The 14,666-nt window shown below is 38.1% G+C and overlaps 1 protein-coding gene across 2 annotated transcripts in view; it reads left to right on the forward strand.

Annotated features, from left to right (window-relative positions):
• The window catches only part of caln1 (calneuron 1), a 60,827-nt gene extending 50,485 nt beyond the window's left edge, over positions 1-10,342 (forward strand). For both annotated transcript variants that reach the window (XM_034867451.1, XM_034867450.1), the window contains exons 5-6: positions 3,021-3,177; positions 9,589-10,342. In XM_034867451.1, the coding sequence (XP_034723342.1) occupies positions 3,021-3,177; positions 9,589-9,716 (285 nt within the window). In that variant the 3' untranslated portion in view covers positions 9,717-10,342. The remainder of the gene's footprint in view (positions 1-3,020; positions 3,178-9,588) is intronic.
• Positions 10,343-14,666: the final 4,324 nt, after the last annotated feature.

Genomic DNA, 14,666 nt, shown 5'->3' on the forward strand with positions numbered 1-14,666 from the left:
CTAGTATTCATAGTGCCATGGTGGCATCTCAACTCTATCATCTACATTTGTCTGTCTGTCTGATGTAATATGCCATGCAGTATCTCATTAAAAATTCAGCAGAAACATTTTAATTTAATTTAATTTATTTATTTAATTATATATTTATTTATTTATTTATAAAGACTAAACTGTCAAAAAACTTTGACAAAGTATTTTCCCTCTTAGTCAGAATAAATACCAAAAGTAATAAAAAAAAATTAAAAAACGTATTACATTGAGTTTAATGATGGCATCTCAGACAGGTTAGAGTTGGTGTCTTTTGTATCTTGTTGATGTTGTTGAAACTCTTTTTTTGTGCACATTTATGAGTAAATCAGCTTGTAGAAAACATAATTTAGCAATCAGGTGAGTGTCCGTCACCTGTGATTCCATGTCGTTTCACAACAAGTCTCTTGAAACCACAGCAGGTCTTAACACAATGAGCCCTTTCCAACTTTTCCAGATTCTCCTTTAAGGTCACCTGGACTCGAGGCATGTCATTACTCTTCAGACTGAACTTCTGTGAGGATTGTGTGACAAAGAAGAATACTGAAGGCTTCCCCTCTTTGCACAGGCTTCAGTATAAAACAGCAGGTCACATAACACAGGGTGTCCTACTAAACATCTTTTTTTGTCTGAGTCACTTCTTTTCCACAGGCATTGTTCTTTTCTACTCCTCTTTCTTTCACCATGTTCCCCCAAAAAGGTCACTCCATGCTTGAATGTGAATATAGAGCAAGTCGGTGGGATGTGTAAAAGAGAAAATAAAATGGCTTTTTCTTATCTGCCACTGGAGTGCTGCTCAGTGAATGAATGTATCCTCTGGCTCGTCCCTCTTTCCCTGGCAAATGAAGCTCAGCTAGTCTCTTGATGTCCGCCGGCGATGGCGTCGTTAGCAGCAAGGTTGTGTGAAGGTCTAGTAAACACATTCAAACACTCCAGTGTTATTTCCAGAGTAAGTGACATTCAGGTGGATCTGTTTGTTTAGCATAGGTTAGTGTTTCATTCTCTCTCTGTTCCCCAGAGGGAGACAGGTGTCTGAGCAAACTGAGCTCTTTAGTCTGTGGGACATCTCAGCTGTTTCTGAAACAAAAAGTAAACATATGTTTTATGCTGCTGCACATGATGGGTGACATTAGATGGATATGGATAATTATGCACAGAAAATGTTAGTTTGTATGCATGTTGGGGTTGTGAATGTTGAGCTCTGGGGACACGATGATTGTTATCTGTGTGCTGCAGCTCATTAGCATCACAACTACTTCACTTGAATACGGAATTCTTTCACAACAAGTTGTGATATATAAAGAGAAGAGAGTAAACAAGTATCCTGTATTTCAGACTAAACTAAAAAAATATATGCTAACAGGAAAATTAAGCTAGTCAACTCTGTAACTATATCTTAGAATAGGTATTTATCCCTCACTACTAACACTAACAAATTTATTCAAAATTAACACAAACTAATTAATTAGAACCCTAATTACAAAGCCTTTTTATAAAATTATTTGCAAATTTTTTGGGTTTTTAATAAGCAATGATGTACTGTCCAGTATAGTCAGGGATGCTAACTCATCGTACGTCTCTGCCATGGGACAGCTTTACAGGCTACACCGGTCCGACTCAGTCATTGTTGTGCATGTCCATCCATCGTCTGTACAGTTTATTGTGTACAGGGTTGCGGGGGGGGATGCACTGTGCAAAAGGCAGTGACTTTAACAGGTACTTAAGACTGGATGCACAGCACAGAAAAGACCCAAACACCCAATGGCTTCAATGCCAGTGTTTTTACCTCACAGTCACTCTTCTGCTTTGTTGAGGGTAGTAAGGGGATAGATAGAGAGAGTTAGAGACTCTCCCTATCCTACATTATGTGACATCAATTCTGACTATTCCTTTTTGCTTTGTATTGGCCTCATACCAATGCCTGTCAAAAAGGTTTCTGTCACACCTACAGTTTTAAACAAGGGAAAGAGAGAGACATACATTAAGAGATACTATTAACCGCCAAGGAAGGCAAATACTGACTGTTTATAATCAACTAGTCATTTGGTGTGTACAGCAGAGCGCATTTTATCAGTAGCCTAATAAACGGAGTTGTGTTAATTGAGTCAGTAAATATGAGAGGGTGTGTTGATGCCAACTTTCAGAGTGATTCAGAGGAATTCACTCCTTTCAACTGCGTCTGGACTTTGTGATATTTAATTAATTCTCAGTCAGGTTTGTATCACATTCACTTATTTCCTGCCACTGAAGCCTTTTGTTTCTATTTGACGTGATAGCATTGCTGCCTTTAAGTAGCTTATGCAGAGAATGTTTTATCCCTTTTTTAATACTGCTGTGAAGTTCCGCTTTCAAGCAGGAACTTCAAAGTTCCTGCTTGAAATCAACGATCAAAAGCAAGCAAGGTCTACCTCAAGTCAGGCTAGAGGCAATAAATGTATCCAAACTTCTCAGGAAGACCTTCAAACTTTATATGTGTGTACCTTCTTTTGGATTGAATTGTGTAAACGCTCAAACTGATCAATAAATCAATCACTTTCAGGCTACAACCCCAGCACATTCAATTTAATCACCGTATCCACTGTGTGCGACACTCTAGTACTCTAGTGAATACAGTAAAAGCATTGGAGTGACATCTGTACTGGAGGCATGGTAAAGAATTACTAGAACTTGTATGATGATTTATGCATTTGAGCTGTCTTCTGTGCTTAACAATGCAAATTTTTTTATGTAAGTTGTTGGCAGCCAAAAACTGTTTTTTTGTGCTGCACAGCTTAGGGTGACAGTGTGAGTTTGTATTTGGGTTATTGAAGCTTGCACACAAAAACTGTGGAAGAGTTATGTCACACGAGTACACATAAGTTAGTACTTGTTCAATTAATTTGTTTTCCTGCCAGACGTTTTGCAGAAGTACACACAGTTTATTTATGTGAAAGGAAAGTGGTCTTTTAAATTTATTTTTTTCTATCTCCTCCTCCCATCTCCCTCCCCTGCAGTTTGACATGCAGAGAATCACTCTGGAGGAGCTGAAACACATCCTGTTTTACGCCTTCCGCGACCACCTCACCATGAAGGACATTGAGAACATTATCATCAACGAGGAAGAGAGCCTGAAGGAAAACTCGGGGAACTGTCAGACAGAGTTTGAGGGAGGTGAGCAAAAGTCCCTGAGCTAACTTCACACACAGGAACTTAGACGTGTGTGTGTGTGTGTGTGTGTGTGTGTGTGTGTGTGTGTGTGTGTTTGTGTGTGTGTGTGTGTGTGTGTGTGTGTGTGTGTGTGTGTGTGTGTGAATATGTGTGTACTATATGTGTGTGTGTGTGTGAATATGTGTGCACTATGTGTGTGTGTGTGTGTGTGTGAATATGTGTGTACTATGTGTGTGTGTGTGTGTGTGTGTGTGTGTTTGTGTGTATTACTGTGGGAGAGAAGGTAATGCATGCTGTCAGGAAGAATTTGGGCTCAAGATCTACATCCAACAGAGTCACAGCACCTGCTGGTTAATCGATTTGGGGCGTTGGTGGGGACCGGCATCAGCTGATCATCAGTTGCAAATGAAATATGCATGGCCCTGCAAAACTAGCCTTTCAAGATTTATGGATATCAGAGCAACAGAGCGTATTTTAGGACTTTTTCACTCTTTCACTATAAAAATGGGAAATGTAATTGTTTCTTTCAGACAAATTTCAAGACATTTGAGTAAGCATTTTTGTCTTCACATGCCTGGTTTTAATTCAGGTTCAGTGAATCACCTTGTTGCAAAGGCCTTGTGCCACAGTGTTCAGTATGCAGTCCAGGCAGTCCCGTATTATTAAGCATCTGCGTGGCTGTAGCTGAGCAGATGCTTGTTGCTCAGAGTCTTTACCTCTCACTGCCCTTTTTAACACGTCCATGCACATCCTGCTGTTCACTCTCAGGCAGGGGCGGGACAGGAGGATGGCTTTTGGGGCTCTAGCCCCAAATATTTCCTTAAAAGCCCTAAATCTTTTTGACTGACTCCACTGTCTTTTAGAGGCTGTAGTGGGTTCAGTTTTAAAGCAAGATCAGTATGTTGGTATCAAGAATCAATCCTTAGCTAGCTTTTTGGCAAGGGGACTAAATAATGCTCCAAACATAACCACAATGTTGGCAATGGAAAAACTGGCATTGTCATTTTCAAAGTGGGTCCCTTGACCTCTGACCTCAATATATCTGAATGAAAATGGGTTCCATGGGTACCCACAAGTCTCCCCTTTACAGACACGCCCACTTTTCAATAATCCGCTGTGATATAAATATTATATTTACTATATTAAAATAGTGTGTTTAAATATGTCTGCATCTTAGAGTTTATATAGTCTTGAAATTGCAAAAGGCATGTCAGATAGGAAAGCGGAGACTCTTGCGGATTCAATGAGTCCAACTGGGGGGGAAAATCTCCCCGGGGGAGCAGGCCCCCGGACCCCCCTAGGTTTGGGCTAAGCCCTGAATGTTTACAACATCTGCCTCCCCCCTGCTCTCAGGTTTATTTCTGTTAGTTATCAGCAAGTGAGTCTTGATTGAAAAGCTTCAGTGTCAAAACAGATTGATCACTATGGAGATTCCTGGAGGGGCGAAAGTTTTATTAATATGGAAAACACAATTGTAAATGAAGTTTTTGAAGTGACTCTCTGGCCTACTTCTTGCCTTTGTTTTCTCATTTTCAGAGCTGGCTAATTCTTTGTTCAGACAATTGTGCAAGTAGAAATGTCATAGTGAAAAAAGTGTTAATGTGAATGTCATATTCAGCATTATTGATTGCGTGTCTACCTTGACTGATGACGTGTGCTTTGAAAGCAGCCCAAAAAAAAGTTTTGTCCCAACACTAACCACATGAACAATCCCAGTTCCCACATATCCTAAAGGCAGCATGGCCAACAAAAATCCCAACTTACTTTGTAATGCAGCGTGACTGGTCATAAGTGTTTGCGAGATTATTAATACTGTATGCATGAAATTGAATTGCACTGAGATTGTGCATTTTGAAGCACTGAGAAGGTCGTTGGATATTTTTCTGTTGATTAGATTGATGCTCAGAGGCCAAACAGCCCTTAATGTTCCTCTTTACCAAGCACCACCTGCCTGTGATTCTGGCCTGTCCTTGAGGGTATTTACTTGGCCGATAACGATGTCAATGAGCACTTTATCAGGGTCTTTAAACTGGTGTGGAGTGGTGACAACATGTTGTTCCTATTGGGTTTATGATGAAGACTGACCACTGCAGGATCATAGAAAGCAACCACATCTATTAGCCTCAAGGTCCATACGTACCACCTGCCACACAGGGACACCAAAATGTTCTTATTCATGGAGAAATCAATACAATGTGTCACAGTGTGATTTATACTGAGCACAATTCATAATACTCTGGTGCTTATTGCTTCAGCTTACAGGTATATGAGGTATAGAGGCACTTGATTTCCCTCTGGCTTTGCCTTGCTCTAAAATCAATATGGCGGGGAGCAGAAAAACAACAGAAAAAAGAATGTTACCCCCGAACCATAGAAGTAAACCAGGCTCAGATTCACAGCTGAGCTAATTGCACCAATAGCGTAAATTGCAAAGAAACATGTAGGAGAAGCAGCTGTCTAGGGAGTTCCTGGCAGCCCATTGCAATCCTGGAAATCAACTTTGATTCATAAATGTCACAGCTGCCATGCAGATTTAAGGACCCCCATCTTAGCAACAATTATCATTTGAGTAATTCTTGAATTTTTCAATGTACAAAAGAATTTTCTATTCTTTCTATTTCTATTTCTATTCTGAGCATAGCAAAATCATTTAGACCACAAGAGGTCATGTATTTAAAATTTCCAACTGAAGAACTAAATTACCCTGCACTAGATAGATAAAAACTCAAGTTTCCTTGTTTTTTACTTTAAAAAATAAACTAAATATCCTTTTACAACCTAGCAATACTGTAACCTGTGCACTTTTTACACCGTTTACTAGTCATTGCTATCATTTTTCACCTATGGGTCAACTAATTTTGAAGCACAAGTGAATGTAGACAGCCATAAGTATCTGCCTGGAAACCAGCGTACAGCTCATTACCTTAATGACCACAGTGGTCGTCTGAGAAAAATCTTGTGTGGATATTTGGCAGCAGTGTAGTTACTTCGGGCCGCTGAGGAGGTGTTTTATGAGGCTGACAGCAGGTTCAGGCGACTGGACCGAGGACTAATGTCTAGACCACAACTCTCCTCCTATCCTTTCACAGTCTTGCTAGGAGCTGAACACATGCTCTTTCCATTGACACCCTGTTTAACTCGCCCTCACAAATACAACTGCAGATTGATTCTTGAAATTAAAATTGTCTGCACTGGTGTCAAGGAAATGACATCTAATTCCTATACATTATTGAAACGGTTTGAATTATGAATCAGTTACATACTCTCATCCCAGATGGTTAGGCTTTTAAGAGGACTCAATAAGAGATCCAGTTGCTCTTGAAATGGGTAGATGATTTTGTTGTGTCACTGCAGTGGTAGCCTCAAAATTATAAAAGTGGCTGGAGAAAGAAAGAAAGGAAGACAGACAGTCAGAGACGGACACACAGACACACAGACAGACCTACCTACCTCATTACACAAACTTTGGTGCCAATGGCCAATAGATGAGAATGTGGTTGTACTAGACAACTTTACTGTGTTAATGTGAGTAACTGAATTTGAGTGTGAGTCTGAAAGAGATTTTTGTCTTTAACAAAACCATCCTGGTTAAATTCAGGTAAAAAACTAACATTTATTAATTTATTGTATGAGGAATACCTCTTGATGTGTCATCTCATTTTCGAGTGGGTAGGACTGGACAATAAGACAAGACATTGCAGTACCAGTACTGAGTTACATAACCTTGCTTACTGGCCAAAATCTCACTCTTAGATAATCCATTTGGCTAAAAATCATGTCAGCTCCTGTTTAATACGATGTGAGAGTCTGGAATAGTATTTTTTTTAACTGCCAACTAATGGCAACGCCTGAGCCAAGAAAAATGTAGTCATTTTTGTCCTACTTTCCACATTGCATTTTATTTGGATCAGCATTTAAGAGGCATTTTTGATGACTTTCGTGCTTCTTGAATTAAAAGTTAAAAATAGACCAAGTGAAAGTGTGAGCCATGTGGCTGTGGGTCATTGGCCTGGCTCCCCTGATTACTGTGGCCTGGCAAAATCATTTCAGCAACTCTCAGTCTGACAATCCACTGCAGGGAGGAAGAACTGCTGCGTTACTGCTGTTGTGTGAAATTGTGTGTCAGCTTGGATTTCTACATAATGTCCTTCAGTTCAACATGGTGCATTTACTTGCACTCTCATATATTTCGTCCATAAACGGGGTACGGGGGAGACACACAATTACTAGTCTAAAGGTGGAGTTTTCTTGAGCATGAAGATCCTCAATGCTTCAGCACCCTTTTTCACACAATGACACTGATATTTGGTCAAACCCCATTGATGGACTTAATAAATGGATTGAACAAAACATTAAAAACTCTTCTAAGTTTGATATACAAACATATTTACAGCACCACTGACAGACAGACTCTCCACAATGACCATAACAGTGAATCAGCAAAAACACAACTTTAAAACCTTCACACAGATAGGATTTATTTCAGGGAAGTTGGAGTTTTAGCTGCATCTACCGTATAAACTCATTTTGTCTAAATTGGATGACCATTACTAATCATTTTTGGACATAAAATGACAGGGGGACTCCAGTGATTTAGTATGCACTTTCATAAAGTCAGGGGACTCCTAAGACTTTTTTTTTCAAACGGTCAAAATCGTAGCAACAGAGGCCACGGTATCCTGATTTTTGGTTGCTAACATGGGCCAAGCTCCAAACATAATTGATCCTACACTTCCCATAATGCAACTAAATAGCTTCCTTCATTAGATGTGACTTGCCTACCTTTACATGCCCATTTCTTTTAAACCTCACACCTTCAGTTTCTATCCTTAGCATTCTGTTAAGATTTCTAAAACTAGTATCTGAGCAGAGATGACATCATCAGGGTTATTTTTTGACTTTTCAGACTGGATGGAAATCCTTCTAGAGACACAGAAGATATTATACACCTATTCTTACTGGCTGTAGTAGTACCCCTGATAACAAGTATAATTAACTTTGTGTTTCTTTTCAATCTAACAGATTAAAAGATCTATATTAGATGTCCAGTATGTGTTATTTATTTTTATTACCTGGCCTTTTTGAAAACTTATCTCTGATTGGTCACTCACAACATTCTACGGTGATGAGCTGTAAAATCAGTCTGGTCCTGTGAAGTGTGAAGCTCACCTCAGTGTCCCTCTCTGCTGATGATCACTGCCCAGTTACTCGCCGCTCATTCAGATTGTTTCCAGAACAGAGCTGTTAATTCTGCCTGGCAACACGGATGTGTGATCACACCTCAAGGTTATATCCTTTGGAACACTTACCTATAATGGAAAATTGCTTCACAGTAGTAGCAGTACATTTTTGTGGTGCATGGCTCAATAAGAAAGTCACCAATCTAACGTGATCTGAACACACAAATAACATGTGTGATGTGCTAAGATTTTGGCAGCTCGTTGTCTTGGTTAAAGGATTTGGGCAGCAATGAGATGGAATGTAAATGTGCTGTATTTATATAGCGCTTTTCTAGTCTTAACGACTACTCAAAGCGCTGCTACATCATACAGGAAACATTCACCATTAACACACATTCATACACTGTGGCCAAGGCTGCCGTACAAGGTACGCTTATCAGATACACACTCACACTCCGATGCGCAGCACCGGGGGCAACTCGGGGTTCAGTGTCTTGCCCAATGACACTTCGACATGGGACTGCAGGGCAAGGGATCGAACCACCAACCTTCCAATTGGCAGGCAACCGCTCTACCACTGAGCCACAGCTGCCCCATATGGAATCAAATCATATCTTATACAAGCCCCTTAACTTTTGATGTGATGAGCATACATAATCTTCACTCACTGCCTAATTATACTTTCTCTGCCATTAATAAATTACCTTTAAGAAATGTGTATCTATTCCTTAATAAATGAGGAATAGATACAAATTTTGTTGCAAATTGAGCTGCAGTCCAGACCTTCTGTAGGTGTGTCCGCAGTTTATTTTATTATGCAGTCTTTCCGACCGTTAGATGTCAACATCAATCCTCTTAATACCTAAACCCTTGCCTTTTGAAGTCATTTTCTGCACTTGGTATGAGTTACATTCCTTTTCTAAACAAACCACAAAGCAGAGGTCTTGATAGCCTCTCATTTTGTGTTATATTATTTGAATGGCACTAGTCTACCCTGATGGAGAACAGTTTACCAATGAATCTATGGAGTAAACACAGTATTAATAAACCACTCCAAATGTGCTTGGTGTCAGTGCCCCCTCTGTTTGTCTTCATTATGTTCTTTCTGCAGAAAATGAAAAATACAAAGAAATGTCAGAAACAGAAGTTTTATCATCTCAATCTTACACTTGGGGAACTTTTTCATATTTATGTTTAATCATCTTTTTTGTTTGTCTCCTCTTTTTTCTTTCAGTTCACCCTTCAAAGAAGAACCGTCAGACGTGCGTGAGGAAGAGCCTCATCTGCGCTTTTGCCATGGCATTTATCATCAGCGTAATGCTCATCGCGGCCAATCAGATGCTGAGGAACGGCATGGAGTAGCTGCGCCCACTGTGAGCGGAGAACAAGCCAGCCTGCATGTGCATGCCAGTGGGTGTGGTTATTTCCCTGTTGATAGGAAAAGAACTACAATGAATAACACTTAAAATAACCATTGACAAAGTCCATTTTAAAAATTACTCTTAGTTTTTTTGAACAAGTGGCGCCTCGTTAACTGACATCCAATGAAACTGTGAAGCCAGCATGAGGAGTCATGCAGGACTCCTCCCCCTTTACTCTGTCAGGGACATTTAAGGGCTGACATTACACATAATACTCTGTTGTGTCTGTTTCCCTGATGCAATAAAAAAAAGTAGTGCAGGAGATCAGAGCTGGTTGCTTTTCCCAGCAGGCCAGATGATGTCTCACACACCAGGAGTCTGATGAGCTACCAAGGCTGCAGTCTGGGCCCCTAAAGGGAATTAGAGAAAGGGAACAATTTCCATCTTATTATAGTTCCTGGAAGCACGATGGCAGTCCTCGCTGCCCCTCAATCAGAAGGACCTATACGCGTCAAGCAACAGCTCGTGCAGCTCCCAGGGTGCCACAGTACTCCAGCTCTCCAACTTTCTATTTTCAACTACTGCATTTGTGCGCTAAAGTGCTGGCATCAGTTCATCAGCCCCACACACCAACACCACCATGAATAAACACAGAAGCTCTGGAAGTTTGGTTTTCGATGTTGGGTGAACACTGTTCAAGGTGCAAAGAAAATATTTCCTTTTCCTATTAAAGGAAATAAAATCCACCCTTTCAATGATCAAACTGTTATATATCGTCTCTCGGTGGTGTTGAGTGCACTCCAGGAGTTATTTTGTAAGGTGACCGAATTGAATTTCTTGTCGTCAGCATTATTTCTGCCTCAGTTGGTTATTTCCTACATTTCCCAAAATGGCTTTGGACGGTCCCCAGAGAGCAAGTGTGAAACCATTGTATTCGCAAGCAATCGTAAGAGCAAAATAGCAGGAGGTTTTCCAGTCGACAAAACTTTAATTGAATCATTTACTCTAATTGCAGCATGTCTTGCGGCTGTGATGCATTCTGGCTCCCTGACAGATTTGAGAGACCTGCATGTGTGTTGGTGCCATTACTAAATTAAGCTGATACTTACACATTTTTCATATTAGTTTGAAAATATGTGTTACCACATCATCTGTGGTTGCCAGTTGCCCATGGAAATAAAAACAATTGATTTAGGGATCGACGAAATATCACCGTTAGCACAGGATTATCTTTCAACATTGTTGAAGTGCTTTAGGGTGGTTTTTGTTTTGTCCTTCAACAAATATAGTAAATAATTTACAGCTTAGTGCTGTGAGAAGTTGAATCCCCTTTAGTTTCATTAAAAAGGTTTGCTCAAAAACAACTCAAAAATCAAATATTTAAATGGTTTGCCTTTTGTCTGTTGTTAGATTTGTTTACTTTATATTAAAATATACTTATTTATTAATGTAGTACTTTTGATCAGTTTCATTAATTTCAAATATAAAATTTAAATAAAAAGGTGTGCAAAACTAATGCGCCATTTGATTTGTCCTCTACTTTTTTTTAACATTTCATTTCTTATGTTTCTTTCATTGCAAAAACAACTCCTAATCCATTAATGTGTGACTCTTACTGTAAGCACTTAAAAAATGTAATTGAATATATCTTTCAACCAAAATTCTGCAACAATTTCTTATACAATGCAAAAAGAATACAAGTATATCAGTGACATGCATACTTTTTTATTTACTTTTTTCACTTTTTTTTTTTAAAATATGAAAATGTTCCCATTTGTGTGATAGAAGACAATGCGAAGACCACAGAAAGAATTTTGAACCAAGACAAATTCTGTAAAACATTAGGGGGCCTTGCAAACTTTCTCACAGCACTGAATGATTTCAAGACACATCTTGACTTGTTAATTTTGCTGAGGTCGGCTCTGAACTCCTGCACTGACTCTCGTATCAACATGTAAACCCAGCCAGGGGTCACAAACACCCAGGTTATCAAGTGCATGCGATCAAGTCAGTGTTGTCTGTAAATTCTGTAACCACGTCTGAAGTGTCTGTTGAAGATGTACAGTATCTCTGAATGTGCATGACTGTCGGTGCTCTCTGCTCACTGGGGTTCAGAGGTGCAGGGAGGGAGATCAGCAGATAGAGAGGCGCCTGCATCATTACAAACACGTCAGACACAGGTGGCAAAAGCCCTTTCTGTTTCCTCTGAACACTCTTGCCAAAGCCATAGAACTCGACAAAGGTGGACCAGACAACACAATATAGACAATTTCCCCTGTTCCTACAGGAAATACAATATCAATCTGGCATTTTGTAGCAGAAATGTTTCCGTCATGTCTGATTTAATTTGTCCTTGTTTTTGTTTTTGCACTGTACCTGTCATCCATTTTAGTGAAATGACAAGGAGCGCTGTTTGTTTGTGTGAGAGTGCCATCTAGAGGTCAAGGGAGTGCACATTGTCCATGTTGCTGTCCCACTATAGTGTGTGTTGGCATTATTTTCACAATGTCTGGCAATTGTTGATCTTAAATGTTAAAATATGACGATGTCTCTGTATGTATGTATTTATGTAACAATGTGTGTATGTATGTATAGGTTGACTTTGATCTACTAACACTGTGGGTAGAGCATTACTTATTTGAACACAGTGTATTTATAGGAATAGATTAGTTGCCTATGGCAGAAAAAGTCCTCTTGAATTTGTTGAAGGTTTCATTCACAGATAATTTACCAATGTTACATTTTGGAGACAGTCTAAAATGCCTTTTAGGTCACACTGGTTTTGATTTTAAAAAGTGTTACTGATTAAAAAGTTTGATTTTGATTTTATTCTTGCCGTAGTAGTGGACATTTTCCACCAAATTCACAGCTAACCACGGTTAGTATGCAGGGGCGTGTAATGTTTATTTGTTCTTTGAGGACTTTCTCTTTTAAATTGTATTTTCATTTGTTTTTGGGGATTTGAGTTATTGTTACTGTGGTTACAGTTTTACCGTAATGAAACAATACCGGCCCCTGCAGAACGGTTGCATGTCTAGATAGTTTTTTTTGGAGGGGGAAACACACAGCGTCTCTTCAGTAGCATGGTGATTGGATCCCACATGTTTTGGTATGTAACTTTGTAGATAGCTAGTAACATAGCATATGTATTAGACAAGCACTACCTACTTTGCATGTGCAATATTTAAATATGTAGGCTAGCTAAACACTTTGAGTTGTACTATTTATTAAAGGCATAATAATTATGAAATTGTAAATAGAAATCTGTATAAAAGTCAAAGAATTAAGCAATGACGCAATAAAACAATGTTTTTTAAATGGTGCTTGACTTTTTATTTTACACTGGAGTTATGCTCCTTATCATGACTTATCAATACATTATCAGGTCCAGGGTGTCCACAGAGTCTTACAAAGTATTACGAGTTGATCAAATAGTTTAGTGCCAATAATGCCTTAATTTTTAAATGACATTTTAAAGTATGTTTGGAGTGTTGTATGTTAAAACATTTGAGAAGCATTTTTTTTAAAAGTCATAAAAAATTCGTAGTATAGTATGTCGAAAAAGTCGTAGTATAGCATGTCAAAAAAGTCAAAGTGTAGAATGTCAAAAAAGTAATAATATCGTATATCCAAAAAAGTCATAAAAAAGTCACAGTATAGCATGTTGAAAAAGTCATAGTGTAGTATGTCAAAAGAGTAATAGTATAGTATGTTGAAAAAAGTCATAAAAACGTCATAGTATAGTTGGTTGATAAAAGTCACAGCTTAGTATGTCGAAAAAAGTCTTAGTATGTCAAAAAAGTTATTGAAAACGTCATGGGATAGTATCACAAAAAAATTGTAGTATAGTATGTTAAAAAAGTAATGGTGTAGAATGTCAAAAAAAGTCAAAAATAAGTCATAGTATTATATGTCGAAAAAGTCATGGTATAGTATGTCAGAAGAAGTGATTAAAAAAGTCACAGCATGGTATGTCAAAAAAAGTTATACAAGTTTTGAAAGCATAGCATGTTAAAAAAGTTATTGAAAATGTCATGGGACAGTATCACAAAAAGATCATGTTGAAAAAGTAATGGTATAGAATGTCGAAAAAAGTCATAAAAAATTCATAGTATTGTATGTCAAAAAAAGTCATAAGAAAGTCATAGTATAGCATGTCGAAAAGGTCATAGTATAGTATTTCAAAAAAGTAATAGTATAGTATGTCGAAAAAGTCATAAAAAGACATAGTATTGTATGTCCAAAAAAGTCATAAAAAAGTCATAGTAAAGCATGTCGAAAAAGTAATAGTATAGTATGTCGAAAAAAGTAACAAAAGAGTCAAACTATTGTATGTCCAAAAGATTCATAAAAAAGTCATAGTATGGCATGTCAAAAAAGTCATGGTATAGTATGTCAGAAGAAGTGATTAAAAAAGTCACAGCATGGTATGTCAAAAAAAGTTATACAAGTTTTTAAAGCATAGCATGTTAAAAAAGTTATTGAAAACGTCATGGGACAGTATCACAAAAAGATCATAGTATAATATGTTGAAAAAGTAATGGTATAGAATTTCGAAAAAAAGTCATAAAAAAGTCATTGTATAAGTATGTCGAAAAAAGTCATAAAAAAGACATAGTATATACTATGTCATAAAAACAATAGTAAAGAATGTTGGAAAAAGTCATAAAAAAGTCATAGTATTGCATGTACAAAAAAGTCATAAAAAGTCATAGTATAGCATGTCGAAAAAGTCATAGTATAGCATGTCAAAAAAGTAATAGTATAGTATGTCAAAAAAAGTCATAGAATTGTATGTCCAAAAAAGTCAAAGTATAGGATGTCGAAAAAGCCATAGTGTAGTATGTCAAAAAAGTAATAGTATAGTATGTCGAAAAAGTCACAAAAAAGTCATAAAAAGTCATAGTATAGCATGTCGAAAAAGTCAGAGTATAGTATGTCAACAAAGTAA

This window comes from Etheostoma cragini, chromosome 3 (assembly GCF_013103735.1).
Source record: "Etheostoma cragini isolate CJK2018 chromosome 3, CSU_Ecrag_1.0, whole genome shotgun sequence".
NCBI lineage: Eukaryota > Metazoa > Chordata > Actinopteri > Perciformes > Percidae > Etheostoma > Etheostoma cragini.